This window comes from Phascolarctos cinereus, unplaced genomic scaffold (assembly GCF_003287225.1).
Source record: "Phascolarctos cinereus isolate Bilbo 61053 unplaced genomic scaffold, phaCin_HiC Scaffold_9;HRSCAF=440, whole genome shotgun sequence".
In the NCBI taxonomy this organism is placed as follows: Eukaryota; Metazoa; Chordata; class Mammalia; order Diprotodontia; family Phascolarctidae; genus Phascolarctos; species Phascolarctos cinereus.
This window is the reverse complement of record NW_027556402.1, coordinates 208245379-208261662: the sequence shown is the minus strand read 5'-3', so window position 1 is coordinate 208261662 and position 16284 is coordinate 208245379. Positions and strand designations below refer to the sequence as shown.

General features: G+C 44.2%; 1 protein-coding gene across 4 annotated transcripts in view; it reads right to left on the bottom strand.

Annotated features, from left to right (window-relative positions):
* The window catches only part of ABCC8 (ATP binding cassette subfamily C member 8), a 137463-nt gene extending 121623 nt beyond the window's left edge, over window positions 1-15840 (bottom strand). For 2 of the 4 annotated variants that reach the window (XR_013483806.1, XM_078148152.1), the window contains exons 1-2: window positions 15540-15840; window positions 9383-9524 (exon numbers count right to left, since the gene is read on the bottom strand). Coding sequence is in view for 3 of the 4 variants with exons in the window: in XM_078148152.1 (XP_078004278.1) it covers window positions 9383-9524; window positions 15540-15687 (290 nt within the window). In the remaining variant the exon portion in view is untranslated. The remainder of the gene's footprint in view (window positions 1-9382; window positions 9525-15539) is intronic. The other 2 variants (XM_021005294.2, XM_078148151.1) reach the window with 1 other exon arrangement.
* Window positions 15841-16284: the final 444 nt, after the last annotated feature.

Below are 16284 nucleotides of genomic sequence, written 5' to 3'. Positions count from 1 at the left end.
GAAGGCACAAAGTCCTACAGAAATGAGTCAGGGGTGAAACCTGCAGAAGAGTGAAGAATGTCCCTCCCTCCCTCCTAATTTGGGGAATCTAGGACAAGGGCACTGCTCTGGCTGCAGCCACGAGGTCAATGGACCAGCAGAACCCCTTCTTTGTGTCAGAAGCTAAATTCCTCTGGCACGAATAACGGTTCGATAAGTTCAAGTAGCAGAGATAAACCTCCTAGCCTGATCAGTGTGAGGCCAACAATAGGCTAGGTCAAGGCTTAAAGGCCAGCATTTTTTCAGAGCTGATTCACTAAACTTTCTTTATTCACTTCCTTCACCTTCCCTCCCCCCTCCCCAACCTTCTGTTGTCTGTGAATAGTCAGGGATACACAGGGGGGCAGGGCTTTTCAGCATTCCCCCCCACTCCCCTGGGGGCATAACTTAAGCTGCTATTAGCTAACACTTTAATTATCAGCTAAGCTGTAATTATCAGCTGACACCTACAAGGGACAGACTTTAGAGAGCTGCTTGGAACAGGTAAGTAGGATCAATGGAGATTGTCAGGTGCCAGGATAAGGTATGTATGGGGAAAGGCTGCATCGTGGAAGAAGAGAAGTTAGAGTAATACAACTAAGGAGGGTTCTCATCAGCTTACACTCCCTCTCCCCATTAGCTTCTTTTCCCACTCTTCAACTCCCTGGCAAAGTCCTGTCCAGTGGTTTCCAACCTGTGAGTTAGAAGGGAAAGGGGCTATGGGCTTACTGCAAAGAATCTGAGAGGTCACAAATAAGCAAATGTACCTTCTAGAGAATGACTAAAGATTAGGTCTCCAACATGGATGTATTGCTGCTTATGAAATGCATGGGGCTGTTGTGATGTCTAACCACTCCTCGGTCTCTTATGCTGGCTCATCACCCATAGCACGCCCCTTAACTATAGCTGTTTTCCAAGGTTCTGGCCTGCTCCCTCTTCTCTTCTCTTTCTCTATGTTCTCTTGGTAACTTCCTCAGCTTCCATTGGTTTAATTACCATCTCTGTGCAGAGATCTTCCAGAGCCACAAATCCAGCCCCAGATTCTCCCCTGAGTTTCAGTCCCTCATTATCCACTGCCTATTGGATATGTCACACTAGATGTCCCATAGGCGTCTCAAATTCAACATACCCCAAAACGAATTCATTCTCCCCCCCATCCTCTTCTGACTGCCCAGTTTCTGTTGAAGGAACCATGATTCTTCTAGTCGCCTAGATTCATATTGTTTAGTTGTTTCAGTCACGCCCAATTCTTTGTGACCCCATTTAGAGTTTTCTTGGCAAAGATACTGGAGTGGTTTTCTATTTCCTTTGCCAGCTCATTGGACAGATGAGGAAACTGAGGCAAACAGGGTTAAGTGACTTGTCCAGGGCCACACAGCTAGTAAATGTCTGAGGCTGGATTTGAACTCAGGAAGATGAGGCTTCCTGATTCCAAGCCCAGGTGTGCCACCTAGCTGCCCCTGGGTTCATAACCTCATAATTATCCTCAGCTCCTTATTCTTCCTCACCTCACATATCCAATCAATTGTCAAATCTTGTCATTTGTCCTCCACAACATCTCTCCCGTCCAACCCCTTTTCTCATAGCTTCTCATTTACCCTAGTTCAGGTTCTCATTACCTCTTGCTTAGGCTATTGCAATGGTCTCCTAATTGCTATCTAATTATTGGTGCAGTGGATAGAGCTCTGGACTCGGAGTCAAGAAGACTTGAGTTCCAATTTGGCCCCTGACATTTACTAGTTATGCAACTCTTAGGCAAGTCCCTTAACTTCTGTTTGCCTCAGTTTCCTCACCAGTAATAATAAGGATAATAATAATAGTACCTGCCTCCCTGGTTGTGTGAGATATTTGTAAAGTGTTTTGCAAACTTTAAAGCATGGTAGCTATTATTGTTATTAGGCATTAATTGGTTTCCCTACCTCAAGTCTCTCCCCATTGCAATCCATCCTTTGCATAGTTGCCAAAATGATTTTCCTTGAGTGCAGATCTATCCACATCACATTCCTATGCAATAAACTCCGGGAGCTCTGTGTTCACTCTGGGACTAAATATAAAAACTCCTCTCTTGGGGTTTTAAAGCCTTTTACAACCTGGTCTAAATCTATCTTTCCAGTATCATACATTACTCCCCTGCCCTCACTCTATGGTCCAGCCACAACTGGCCTTCACTCTCTTACACATTCGCCACCCCTCCCCTTAACCACCTACACACACATATACTCCACACACACAGAGGCCTTTGTACTTTCTGTCCTCCATGCCCAGAGGTCCCTCTCTCCTCCTCTCTACTTCACAGAATGCCCCACTTCCTTACAAGCACCACGTGGTCCATGAAGCCTTTTCTGATGCTCCTGCTTCCTCCCAGCTTCTACAGCCCTTCTTCTGTAACCCTGTATTTATTTTATGTTCACTCTTTCATTCTGTATATACTCTTACATGTATATGTTGTTCTCCCTTTTAGAACACAAGTTCCTAGTGAGAGAGATTATTTTATTTTTTTGTGTTTGCACATCCAATGTCTAGCACAGTGCCTGGTATATAGTAGGTGCTTAATAAATGCTTGTAGGTTAATTGTTTGACTATTAAAATGCATTACTGAATTTATAATAGCCTTTTGTAATTACGTATTTAATCAAGTAATGGATGCTAATAATGCTAATACTATCCACAGTCCACAACATTTTTTGACATTATTGGGAAAGTCACTTACCTTCCCTAGGCCAATTTCCTCATTTGTAAAATGGGGTACAGGGAAAATTTTGAGGTCCTTCCCTGCTTTACACCTATGATTCTAGGTAATATTAAGAATCTAGTCTTCAAGAGCCAGGAGGAGCACCCTAATGATGTGATTCTTACCACCTGCCTCAGCTGGGGTTAGGCAGGTTATTACTGTGTGAAATACTGGTGATTTTGCACCTTTTGGACCTTGTAACTGGGGGAATTCTTAATTTGAATTTTGGGATTCTGCATCCTGTTTTCTGCATTGTATGAGCTGGTAAGCCTCAGAATCTTAACGTTGAAAGAAAACTGAGGCCATCTAAGCCAACTCCTCCTACAAAACCTACCCATTCAGAGTTGCAGATCCATGCCTTTCCTAGGAGTTTTAAGGAATGTGAGGCTCCTGGATAAAGGCCTAATTTAGTTTATGTCTACCATTGTTTGTCCTTCATTTTCGAAGAGGACCAATGACATCAGAAGGGTGATGTCTTGACTTGCAAGTGAATTGGATTTAAGTGAGGCAGAGCTGTGCAAAGTCAACAGCCTCAGCCTTTCCTCCCTGGTCATCAGAGTGCAGTGGCAAGACATAGGTCAAGGCGACTGGCAATGGCCCAGTCTACATCTACCTGTGAGGAGCTGAAAGAGATGGAAGAATTGGTCCCCCTACTACTATGGATGACAGGCTCTGAGAGTGTGAGTCTTAGACAAGCCTTCTTTCTACTCACTATTTCTTGTTCTTATGTATTTTTGTAAGTATTCATCCATTTCATTCATTAGATTTTGGGGCAAATATTTGGTGGAAATAATTTCTAACAATTTCTTTGATTTCTTCTTCATCTATTGTGAATTCTCTCTCACTGAAAGGAAAATCCTGCTGCTATTATCCAGGCACCCTAGTCTATAGAAAACAGCACCTTCACATCGATCAAGTTAGAGCTTAGCTGTCAGCTAACAACTTAGTTATTAGTTAACAACTTAATAATAAATAATTGAGCAGGGATTAACTGACATCCAGCTGAAAGCAGAGGGAGGACCTAGGATATAAAGTCACACTCCAGGAAGGAGGAGAGAGGTGAGGTCAGAGGGCAAGGAAGAGAACCCTTGCCCAGAGTTTAATCAGGTACTTGAGACCAGTTAGGTTGCTCTGCCTTCCCACTTCTGTCATCCGGGTCAAAGCTAACCAGTCACCCTCTTTTGTGTGACTCCTGTCTCTGGACTTTAAGGAGGACCCGGCGGCTTCGGACACAGCCCGATTTACTGAGCACTATAGTAAGTTATGTTTCCAGGTTCCTGTGTGCCTCTTCTAGCCCCTAACAGGGCTCCAAGATCTGATGACTCCACACATACCCTACTCTGCCTTTCTTAATTCCTAAGTCATCCTGGATTTCATTTATGGCCCCACCCTTCTTCTTCTCCAGAGGCTTCTGCTACCTCTTTGGAGAAATAACAGCAGTAATAAGAGATGATGCTGTATATAACACTTTACAACTACAAGGCCCATTATAGTTACCAAATACTTTCACAGCTCACTATATCTGGACCATGCTTCCCATCTTATCCAGTCTTCTCACCAGGACATCATGGCCTTCCCAACGCAGGAATCTTGTCTTCTACCCTACCACCAAGTGTACCCCATTTCTGCTTCTTGTTCCTGCTCTGGGATCAATAACACAATCATACTCCCATTGGTACAAGAAAAGTGTGACAGTCTATTGCTTCATGACCCCATTCCCAATCCCCGTGACTGCCCAGATCAAAATTCCCTTGTAAGGCTGCCTCATATGTTCTATATGTACATGTTGTACAGACCATACGTTCCTTGAGGGCGGACACTGTCTTCCTTTGGTATATGTACTCCCAGTGCCTAGTATAGTGCCTGACACATAGTTGGCTCTTCAATAACTGTTTATTGATTGGTTTAGTAAATAAAGCCCCAGGAGTCTGGAGAAGGCACTATTCCCAGGAAGATCCAATCAGCAGCTAGAAATAAAAACAAGCAAAGAGACTGGGACTTTTTCTCCCTTTATATGCCCTAGTACGGAGCTGGGCACAAAGCCCACGAGACATTAAATAATGACTCGTTATTATTGAATAGCAATAATTCATAACGAGGACACAATCCTTCTTCAGAGAAGACATCTCTTTGAGTCAGGAGGGTCAGGATTTCCAGTGTAGCCAAGTAAGTGGCAAGAGCTGCCAGTCAGCAGGAGAGACAGGGATACTGGCAACTGACACAGGTCCCCCGAATCTTCTTGGATGTACGTTCAATTTGGGATCTCAGGCTGTGTGCTCACAGAGCTATCGTCCTCTCATCTACTGGCTGAGGCAGTTTGAAGGTACATTAATATAAATACGGTGCACAGAATGGTGCCATCAACTCCCACAGGTTCAATTATTACCTCTGTGCATAAAATGCTCTGATTTACATAGCTAGCCCCACTTTCTTTCCTGAGTTTTTGGCCTGCATCACCAACCGCCTATTAAATATTTTCACTGGATATTTAGTAGGCATATTAAACTCAACATTGTTCAAAACTGCACTCATGATCTCCCTCTAGCCCCCACTCCTTCCACCACCCTTGAACCCATCCTTCTTAATTTCCCCATTTCCTTTGAAGGCACTACCATCCTTTCAATCAATGAGCATTTATTGGGTGACTTCTGTTAGGCCTGGGCTAGCCACTGGTGATGCAAAGACAAACGTGAACGATTCTCTACCTTTAAGCACAGGTTTGAGAATCTGGAGTTATCTCTGACTCCTCAATCATCCTTGACGCTCCCTCCCCCACAGCCGATTAGTTGCCAAGTCTTGTTAATCCTACCATAAACATGTTTCTCACATCCGTCCCCTTCTTTCCACGATGCATCCACCAGCTAGTTCAGGCCCTCACCACCTCGCCCCTGAGCTATTGTGATAGCTAGGGTCTCTTTGCCTTTGGCCTCTCTTCTCTTCAATATACCCTTCACGTAATTGCTAAAGTGATATTCCTTAAACACTGCTTGACCGTGTCACTCCTCTGTTCGATAAATGCGAGTGGATCCCTGTTTTCAGTTGTTCAGTCATTTTTAAGTTGTGTCTGACTCTTCAGGACCCCATTGGGAGTTCTCTTGGCAGATACCGGAGTGGTTTGCCATTTCCTTCTCTAGCTCATTTTACAGATGAGGAAACTGAGGCAAATAGAGTGAAGTGACTTATCTAGGGTCACACAGCTATTAAGTATCTGAGGTTGGATTTGAACTCAGGTCCTCCTGACTCTAGGCCTGGCAGTCTATCCACTACACCACCTAACTGCCCCTATTGCCTCTGGCTTAAAATACAAATATCACAACCTAGCTCTGGCCAGTATTATTGTTCTCCTTTATGCCAAACTGGCCTTCTTGCTGTTGCTCACATGTACCATTTTATCTCCCAACTCCTTGTGGTTGCACACACTGTCCACTATGCCCGGAATATATTCCTTTCTCATCTCTGCCTCCTTTCAAAGCTCAGCTCACCTCTTATATAGGTCTCACCTCTTATTTCCTGACTCCCCCTCTGCCCTCCCAGCTGCTGGTGCCTCCACCCCAAATGACTTTGTATTTATAGCAGCAGGGTTACGGATACATAGGGATTTCGGAGGCTATTTTGTACCAACACCTCACTTCACAGATGAGTGAACTAAGAACCAACATATTTTGTGTTTATTTCTAGCTGTACATGTTGCTTTCCTGATAAAATTCGAACTTCATGAGGGTAAGGAATTCTTCCTTTTTGTCTTTGCATCCTTAGTGTTTAACCTAGTGCCCGACACACAGAAGGCCCTAAATAAATGCGTACTGATCTACCGATAGTCCTAGGGTATTCTGCCTTGGTAAGATCACAGGTTGAGTTCTAAATGCCATATTTAAATAAGGACTCCTGTATAAATTAGGGAAAATCCAAAGGAAGGTGAGGACTGGAGACTATGCTTTACAAGAATCAGTTGAAGGAACTGAGTGCCTGGGAGGAATGTATTACTTTTCCTTGTGTATTTGAAGGGAGGTCATATGGTAGGATTAAAGTTGTTCTACCAGGCACCAGAAGGAAAATGGGTGGAGGCTGAACAGATGTAGGTAGAGCTGTGCCTAAGGCATGAGAAAAATCCCAAAGATTAGATCTGACTAAAACTAGAACGCCTCAGGAGGCGGTCAGTTCTGTTCAATGGAGGTCTTCTTGGAGAGGTGGATGGCCATTTAAAAAAATGCTTTATTGATCCTATTTTTTCATTTCACTGTCACTTCCTAGGAGAATTGTTAGGTGCCTTCTTCCATTCTCTTCCCATTAAAATGATGTGGTCTTTTATGTTTAGATTCCAGATCCACTTGGAGCTTGTTCTAGTATGTGGTGTAAGCTGTTGGTCTACATCCAATTTTCTGCAATATTTTTCTCCGATTTTCCAGGTAGTTTTTGTCTAATAGGGTATCCTTGGCCCAGTGGTTCATGTTCAGGTTATAGGATCACAGAGATTCTTTGGTTTATCAAACACTAGGCTACTATGTTCATTTGCTTCTGGGTCTTGCTTATCTCTTTTCTCTAAATGACTATTTATTGGGGAGTTTGTAAGAGGGCATTCCTGCACAGTAAGAGATTTGATTAGATAGCCTAAGATCTTGTCTGACTCTGAGGTTCCAAGTTTCTATGATTGTCTTGGGGAGTTATAAGAGTAAGTGAAACTTGATGAATTCATTAGTCTCATAGCCTGAGAGCTTCTTGGAAGCTTTGAAGATCTTTAATATTCCCAGGAAAAGCCTCTGCCCAGAGGTCCTGATTTTACTAAGGAGAAGTTTAAACTCTAGAGAGGGAAGAGGCTGTTTCCAGCTAGTGCCCCTAGCATTTAGTTGGCATCTGTTATCAGAGAGTTTGCTCCAGATGGTGGAGCCAGGAAACCTGCTTCCCAGGGCCAGCAGAACTGCTTCTTGATAGAGAGCTAAGGCAGCCAGACGTGAGGCTGTGTGTGCATAGGCACACATGTATACCCATGACTGAAGCCTCCAGAATGGCTCCTCCAATGGCACAGATCACAGTCTGCCTTATGTTCTAACATGTCTCTACCACAGTGTGAAGATTCAGAGGATGGGCACTCTCTGTGATTCATCTTTGGCTCTGCCATAGCTGCTAGCACAAGACCCTCAATACAGTGAGTGCTCAGTAAGTGTTCGCTAGATGAATGCAATATAGCTTTGTAGCCACTTAGAGCTGGGGAATTTCTCTTTCTGAAACATCTACCCTGCAGCACACTGCTCATCTTCTCCACTTCCAAGGAAAGAGGACGATCATGAAGGCTTTCCTCAATTCACAGATCAGAAAACTTGGTCACAGAAGGTTTTCTCTGCTTGCCCGAAGTCCCAGATATCAGTAGCATCCACACCAGCAGTGGCATACAGGGCTTCTGTTAATCTGAGAATCAGCTTGGACCACTTGGGTCCAGGACACAGGGACCAAGAGATCAAAATGGTTGCTTCCCAGGACTTTTAGGATATAATCAACATTCCTCCCAGGTGCATTATGCTCCCTTATCCCAGTCTTGTAAAGAAGCACTGAGCTCAGGGAAAAGGGTTCAGGAGGATGGACAGAAAGAACAAAAGTGATAATCCTAGCTATTATATGTGGCTATTTACCCTAGCTCTGAGCCAATGACCACCTGCCCAACTATGTTAGGCTCTGACATGTCAACTGCTCCATGTAACCATTAGTCATACAATGCATTGGAAATAAGAGCAGGTGGCCAGTTACTATTCCAGTGAAGACCCTCCCCCACAATCCTTCCTGGTAGAGAGTTGGTGGACCAGAGGTAAGAAATACAGCTTATTTTGTCACATATAGTCAGTGTGTCAATTTGTTTTGACTGTAATTACTTGTTATACAGAGGAGTGCATGTGTGTGTGTGTGTGTGTGTGTGTGTGTGTGTGAGTGTGTGTGTGTGTGTGTGTGTGTGTATGGAGGGTAATCATTGGAAAGACAGTAAAACAACAAAGATAGAAGTGACTCAGAGACCTTCTGGTCCAACTCCATCATTTTAGAGAGGAGGATGCCTTGACCCAGAAAGCGCAAAGGACTTGCTTCCAAAGAAGCTGTAGAAGACTCCCAGCTAGAATCATAGACTTGTAGATTCCTGTTCAGCAGAAGGGGATTTGGGGGACTATCTCATCTCCATCTAGATGAAGGAAATTCAAGCTCAAAAAGTAGAAGTGGCAGCCTAAGAGCTTCAGTCTTCTGGCTCTGTATAGCCCTGTTTCCACCACACTACATTGTCTATCTGTGACTTGGTCAACCTGCAGGAGAGTGATTACTTAATATATAACAGCAGATTTTAATGATGGTAAAATGCTTTACATACAGTATTTCATTTGCTCTTCACACTTACAAAGTAGGAGCTACATGTTTTATCATTCTCATTTTTCAGATACAGAAACTGAGGTTCAGAGACGTTAACTCACTTGCCCATGGTCATGTAGCCAATAAGGGTCAGAGGCAAGATTTGAACCTGACAAATCTGGTACTCTATCCAACAGCTCTCCCTCTCCCCTACTCCAGAGGGAAGAAGGAAGGAGAAAGGAGGAGTCAGACACCCAGGACACCTGCCTAAGTCATTGAAATAATTCCCTGCCACAAGGAGGCCCCACTTACCCATCGGAGAGGACACCCTCTGCAATCTCACACACCAGGACAAAGAGCAGCATGAAGGTGAGGATCCAGCGAAGGTTGTGGCCAGGGAAGTGAAGCCACGTGCTATGATGGATGTGAACTTTTGCACTCTGGCTGCCCCATCCTGAAGAGAATGAACAGCTCAGTCACAGCCCCAGAAATGATGAAGGCATGGTTTCATGTAGATCAGCGTGCAGATATTTATGTAGATGATAGAATGTAAGCTCTTTGAGGGCAGAGACCATTTCACTTTTGTTCTTACATCACCAGTCCAAGCCCAGTGCCTAGCTCATAGTAGGCACTTAATAATAATAGTAACAACAACAATAATAATCAGGCTCTTTTAGGTTTGCAAACTGCTTTACAAATATTATCTCATTTTATCCTCACAGTGACCTTGAGAGGTAGGTACTATAATTATCCCTATTTTACAGATGAGGAAGCTGAGGGCTAATAAGCTAGCAAAATAACTAATATATTTCCGAGGCCACATTTGAACCCAGCTGTATCTTGACTCAGGGTCTGGTACTCTATCCAATTCACCAAGGAGCTGCCCTAATAATGGCTTGTTGACCAATTGGTGGTAAATGCATGCTTGTATGAATTGATTGTCTGAAACTGATGATTTCATTAGGATAAGGAATCATCCACTGGAGGGACTCCCCCTAGCAATGCAGATTGGTAGCTGTTATGTAATTTAGGGTCGCAGGGAGCTGCCTGGAGGCCCTTAGAGATTATGTGACTTGCATAGAGTCACATAGCCAGGATGTATTAGAGACAGGACTTGGATCCAGTTCTTCCTGATTCTGAGGGGTCCACTGATACCATTTCCTGTGTATCAGTACTATGAGAGACGCTTTTAAAGATCACCACTACCTCCACCACTAGCACCATCACCACCACTACCATCGTCATAGCTAACATTCACAAAGCATCTCCTACGTGCCAGACGCTGTGCTAAGTGCTTTACCAAAATTCAGTACCAGGAAATAGTCTGGATAAAGAGAGTCACGGACCTAGAGTTTAGAATCTTGAGTTTGAGTACTGTCTTTGCCATGTAACTCTTGGGTAAGTCACTTGCCTTTAATCCTCAATCTAATCCTTTGTAGAGTGGATGGTTTTAAAGGTCCCTTCAGCTCTGACATTCCAGGTTCTCAGTCCTAGGTATTACATTCTGTGTTCTAAATTTTAGTCTCTTCCAGCTCTAATATGCTATAGTTCTATGTTCCTACTATGTTTTAGGTTCTAATTTTCCCTCCAGCTCTGACATTTTGATTCTATGAACATTGAAGACCCGTTGTTCTCTCATATGGGGCTCCCTGAAATAATAACGCTTCAGATTTCACTTTTCTCATAACTCTCTGATGAGAGAAGCAATACAAATATTATATTATCACATTTTACAGATGGGGAAATTGAGGCTTAGCAAGGTTAAGTGACTTGCCCAACAGCACACCACCAGCATATGTCAGAACTGGGGCTCGAATTCAGATCTTTGGACTCTAAGTCTTGGACTTAGACTGCAGATCCTCTTGGAAGGATTGGAAGTGGGGGAGACATTTAGGAGAAGAGACATTTCTAGGAAAGGTAAGAGTGGCTAGAAGGTGGAAGGATATGAAGAGACACTGAGACAGTATTGAACACAGGGTCTAGAAGGTGACATTACTCACACAGAACTTATGTGCTGAATGTCTTCTTCTTTTTTTTTTTGGTATGTATGTTTAGTTTCTCTTCTCTTATTTTTACCAACCTGTATAGTAAAAGAAGTTTCCTTGCCAGGAAAGGGATTAAGCCTCCTCAGTTCTTAGCTGCTTAGTAAGGGTGCTTATTCACAGAATTTCAGAGTTGGAGGGGACTCAGATGGCACCTAGCCAAACCTGTACTTGAACAGGAGTGCCTCCTACAATATATCTGATAAGAAGTCATCTAGCTTCCATTTGAATATATCCAGCATTGAGAAACTCACTACTTCACAAGACAACCCACTCCACATTTTTTGACAGCTCTAGAAGTTAGGAAGTCTTTCTGACACTGAGCTGAAATTTACACATTTTCTATCCCTTGTCTCTAGTTCTGTGGATGACATTAGAAACTCTTGCTAAAATGCTTTGCCAGTACTGATCTCCTTGATATGGATGCTTCCTTCTAATGATGCAGATGGCAAGTTATCTCTGCCTGTCTGTCCTGTGTGATTCCTGTCTGTGTCCTCCAAGAAATTTGTCACAGGAGATGGGTCTACCCAACATTCCGGGAGCCTTCTTCCAAATCTCATAACATTGCATGGATACCAATGGGTACTTGGGCTACCCACTGGTTCTATTCCTCACTCGGGCTACATGACCTATGTATCTCTTTTCCTCGTTGTCCATTTCTATGGTGCCATCCTTTATACCACTTCTCCTTTACAACTCCTCTTCTGTAATGTGTCACAACTTACTCAAGCCCACCACACATCTCTTAATTGCCATTTGGGTGACTTAACCTCAATTCTTTGGAGACTGCAGCATTCCAGTGACCTACAACCATACAATGTTATCAGAAGAATATTGGTATTTAAAAAGGTGGTGCTTTGTTTCAGGGGGGAGCTTGTCACTAAACAAAAGCATCCTTAAGGCATATTATTGAGGAAATGTATGGTTGGAAAATTGGGTGGTCCAGGCAGGTGGTGAGGGTAAGGGTCAACAGATGAACAGCCTGAGCACCCCACTGATACCTATGCAATGTACAGAGAACTACAGGAAAGCCTCCAATATAGTGATTGGAGAGCTGGAGGAGAATATGAACAAGAATGACATAGGATTAGAAAATATGGATAGGCTGCAATTTGGAATGATGGAGGGAATACTCCCATTGATGAGATCACAGGATCATTGAAGTGTTACTCCTAGTTTCATTCTTCATCAAGCAGATAATAGCACTTCAAATACTTAAAAACAGTCATATCTCCCTTATGTCTTCTTTTCTCCAAGCTGAACATCATTAGCTTCTTCTAGGAAGATCTGGATTCAAATCCCTCCAAAACAACTTACAAGCTGGGTAAGCTGGATGTCATTTAACTTTTCTGTGACACAGTTTCCTTATCTGTAAAATGGTGTTGGGGTGGTATTTAAAGTTCCTCTCACTTCTAAATCTATGATCCTATAGTTAGTTAAAGACAGAAGTCATAAACTGAATAAAAAAGAAATCAGAAGTATAAATGCTGGCTATATTTACTGACCTACTGAGGGCCAGTGCTCACCAATGGGTGTGTGTGTATCATATATATGCAGGGGTGTGTTGGTAAATGTTTAATATTAACAAAAACATATGCATAACACACTTTGAAGTTTAATTTTCCTTATTAACATTTTATCCCACCACTACCTTAAGTCTGGATAATAAACAAAACAATGAATCAAGACTTGACTTGTAGCATACCATTGGCCAATTTCTACGGTATAGATGTTCACACTGAAAATTTAACTATAGGCTCAAGGCCACTGGAGCTGGCTACAGCATACTCTGCACATATGGTACCTCTGATACTTGTGTGTTATCAACCGGTGGGAGTTGCATCACTACTGATGTTTATTCAATTTTGTAACACTCCTTTCCCTCTAAAAATGCTGTAGGACATACTTTTTTTATTTGAAAATTAAAGTAAAATCAAGATGTTTAAAAGAACATGGACACCACCAACATAATAAAAACACCCTGGTATGTTGCAAAACTTGAGTTGGTAATACTGACTTCTGGAGCAAGCACTGGTACATGCATACCTTCATGCAGTCATGTAGTATGAGTGTAGACTCAGGAAGCCCTATTGTGACCTAGAAGCAGGCTTAGAAAAATGATCTAGCCCAACATTAACCCCATGGATGAGTCCCTGCTATAGCATCTCCAAAGGGGAACATCTAGATTTTGATTCAGCTGGAAATGCTGATTTAGAACCGTGTCCAAAGGGCTATAAAACTGCATATGCTTTAACTCAGCAATAGATGCTGTCTGTATCCCAAGGAGACTAAAAAAAAAAAGGAAAAGAACCCATATTCATATGTACAAATTCATACAAATATGTACAAAAATATTTTTAGCAGCTCTTTTTGTGGTAGCAAAGAATTGGATAATGAGGAGATGCCCATCCATTGGGGAATGGCTGAACAAGTTATGGTATATGAATGTGATGGAATACTACTGTGCTATAAGAAATGATGAAGAGGATGATTTCAGAAAATCTGAGAAGACCTATATGAGCTGATGAAAAGTGAAGTGGGCAGAAGCAGAATACTCTGCCCAGTAATAGCAATAGTAAGATTATCAGTTGTGAAAGACTTAATAATTGATCAACACAATGAGCTGCCATAACTCCAAAGGACTCGTCATATCAAATGCTATCAACCTCCTGACAAAGAATTGATGGACTCAGAGTCAGGGTTGAAGCTGATTTTTTCCTTTGTTTTTCTTGCTTTTTTAGGAGGCAGGGTGAACATGGCTAATGTGGAAATACGTTTTGCATGACTATATATATATATATATATATATATATATATATATATATATATATATATTATATATATGGCATCATATTTCTTGCTTTTTCAATGGGTGGGGGAGGTTATGGGGGGAGAGAGAGAGAATGTGGAATTAAAAAAAATACAATTTAAAAGAAAATTTTAAAAAACTCAACCAAAATATATGCTACTTTAAGACATACCCAGCAATTGGTTAAATTCTGAAAACCAGGCCTAGCCAGGCTAGCAGGGCATCTGGATTAACGCTAAGCTTGGCTATACAGTTAAAAAGGAGGCATGCAGTATGGCTTCATGGGAAAGATCATTTAATTGAGCGCCAGTTTGATGGTTCAAGGCTTGGTCATGACTCTTCGTATTTGAATGACTTGGGTAAGTCATTTTACTTGTGAGCCTCATTTAACACATTTGAAAAATGATAGGGTTATGATCTGTAGTCTCATAGGTCCCTTCAACCTCTGACATAATGACTTTATGGTCATTGATATAAAGCTGAAGGAGTCCATAGGGGGTAGCTAGTCTAACCCTTAATATTTTTTTTTAACAGATGAGGAAAAAGAGGCCCAAGGTCACAGGGTTAGTTATTGGTAAAGTGAGCACTTGAACTCAGGTTTCCTGACTCCAACTTCAGCACTGTTTCTCTGAATCTAAATAGTAGTAATGTACCCCAGGGCACAGGCATTCCCTGATCTAGGTTTCTACCTTTTCCCGAAGCCCCCAGCTCCTGGAGACTTAGTCGAACATGGGACTGACGACATCTCACTGAGATGAAGTGTTGGGGAGGAGGGGAGGCTGGAGATAACAGCCTCCTCCCCTCTTGGGGGCTGCTCTGAGGTCTAGCCAGGACTTGCACTTTGGGAAGAGGGGAAAGTAGGGAAGGAAGAGGAGGGAGACCTTCAATGGCACTGGAAGAGGGGACAGGAAGACGGCCTGGTTACCTGGGACTTCTCTGGGCCCACTCTGAGTCCAGTTGCTTCTCACAGAACGAGCTGTGTGGCCCCACTTTCAGCCCTGGGAACCTGAGCTCCCAATTCCCCCCCTTCTCCACTTTCACTGCCACCCCTCCTCCACATTAATATTACCTGGGGCATTCTGGGGGTGAGGGAGGGGAAGAGGGGGGCTGGCTGGACCGCGGAGGAAGAGGGAAGAACCTGTTATCTCCTGGAGGACCTTTCTGGGGTTAAGGGTTTGGGGGTTACCAAGGAAGTTGAACAAGGACCTATGAAAGTTAGGTTCCCTCAGGGTTAAGGCCCCAGCAAAAGGAGCCTGGGGAGGAGTGGAGGACAGCGTAGCTGAGGCAGGAACGCAAACAGAGGAAGGGGCTTGGAGCGCACAAAGTGGGGCTGGGAGACAGGAAGAATGAAAGGATACAGAAGAAAACGGACTCGGAGAGGAAGAGCTGCCTGGGGAGAAGCAAGGAGGAGAAAAGGGCGCAAGAAGTGTCGGAGAAGGGCGAACGGAGAAGGGCAGGAGAGCAGGGAGAGGCTCGGGGTGGCGGGCGTAGGGAAGCCTGTGGGGTAGCTGGGAAAAGTGAGAGGAAAGTCAGCGCTCCCTCTCGGGCCCCCAGCTGCTGCTCCCCTCTCCAGACCCTCCCCAACCCCAGCTCCCCGGCCTGGCACGCTCAGGCTTACCGATGAAGAGGATGGGGAAAGTGATGAAGAAAAGGAAGACGTGCGGGACCACGTTGAGCGCATCCACGAAGCAGCCGTTGTTCAGAACGCCCTGGTCCACCTTGTAGGCGGCCGAGTCGTTCTCGCTGCCGCAGAAAGCCAAGGGCATGGCGGTGCGGGGGCCAGGCGGGCCGGGCCAGGGCTCAGGCTGCGGTTTGCGGGCTCACCAGCTTCCCTCCTACCCTCCCGGCGCCGCCGCGATCCGGACCAGCTGTCAGCCGGCCCTCCACCCCCGCTCCACCCGCCAGCCCCGCCCAGCCGCTGTGACCCAGCTACCTGAGCTTCCACCTCTGCCCTCACCCCCACCCCACCCCAGCCCCGAACCCTGCTGGAGGTGGCGGTGTGTGTGTCCTATTTAGTGTGTGTCCGTGTACGCGCGCTCGCGTCTTAGGGGAGGAGGAAGTTTGCAATCCTCTGTGTGTGCGCGCCCGTGTGTGTATGTATGTATGTATGTATGTATGTATGCGCATGTGTGTGCGCGCTAGTGTGTGTATGTATATGAGTGTGTGAGCGCGTGCAAGGGAGTATTTGGCGCGCGTGCGCTGCTGGGTGAATGGAGGATGATCCCAATGGCAATTATATATGTCTCTATCTTTGTGTGAGTTGGCTTCAGTTTGTGCTGGAGGTGCACTTTCCGTGGGCTCAGGTTGGGCGTGGGGGGGGGACTGGGAGAGTACTTTGGGGTCACGGGGTTGGGCTGAACTCG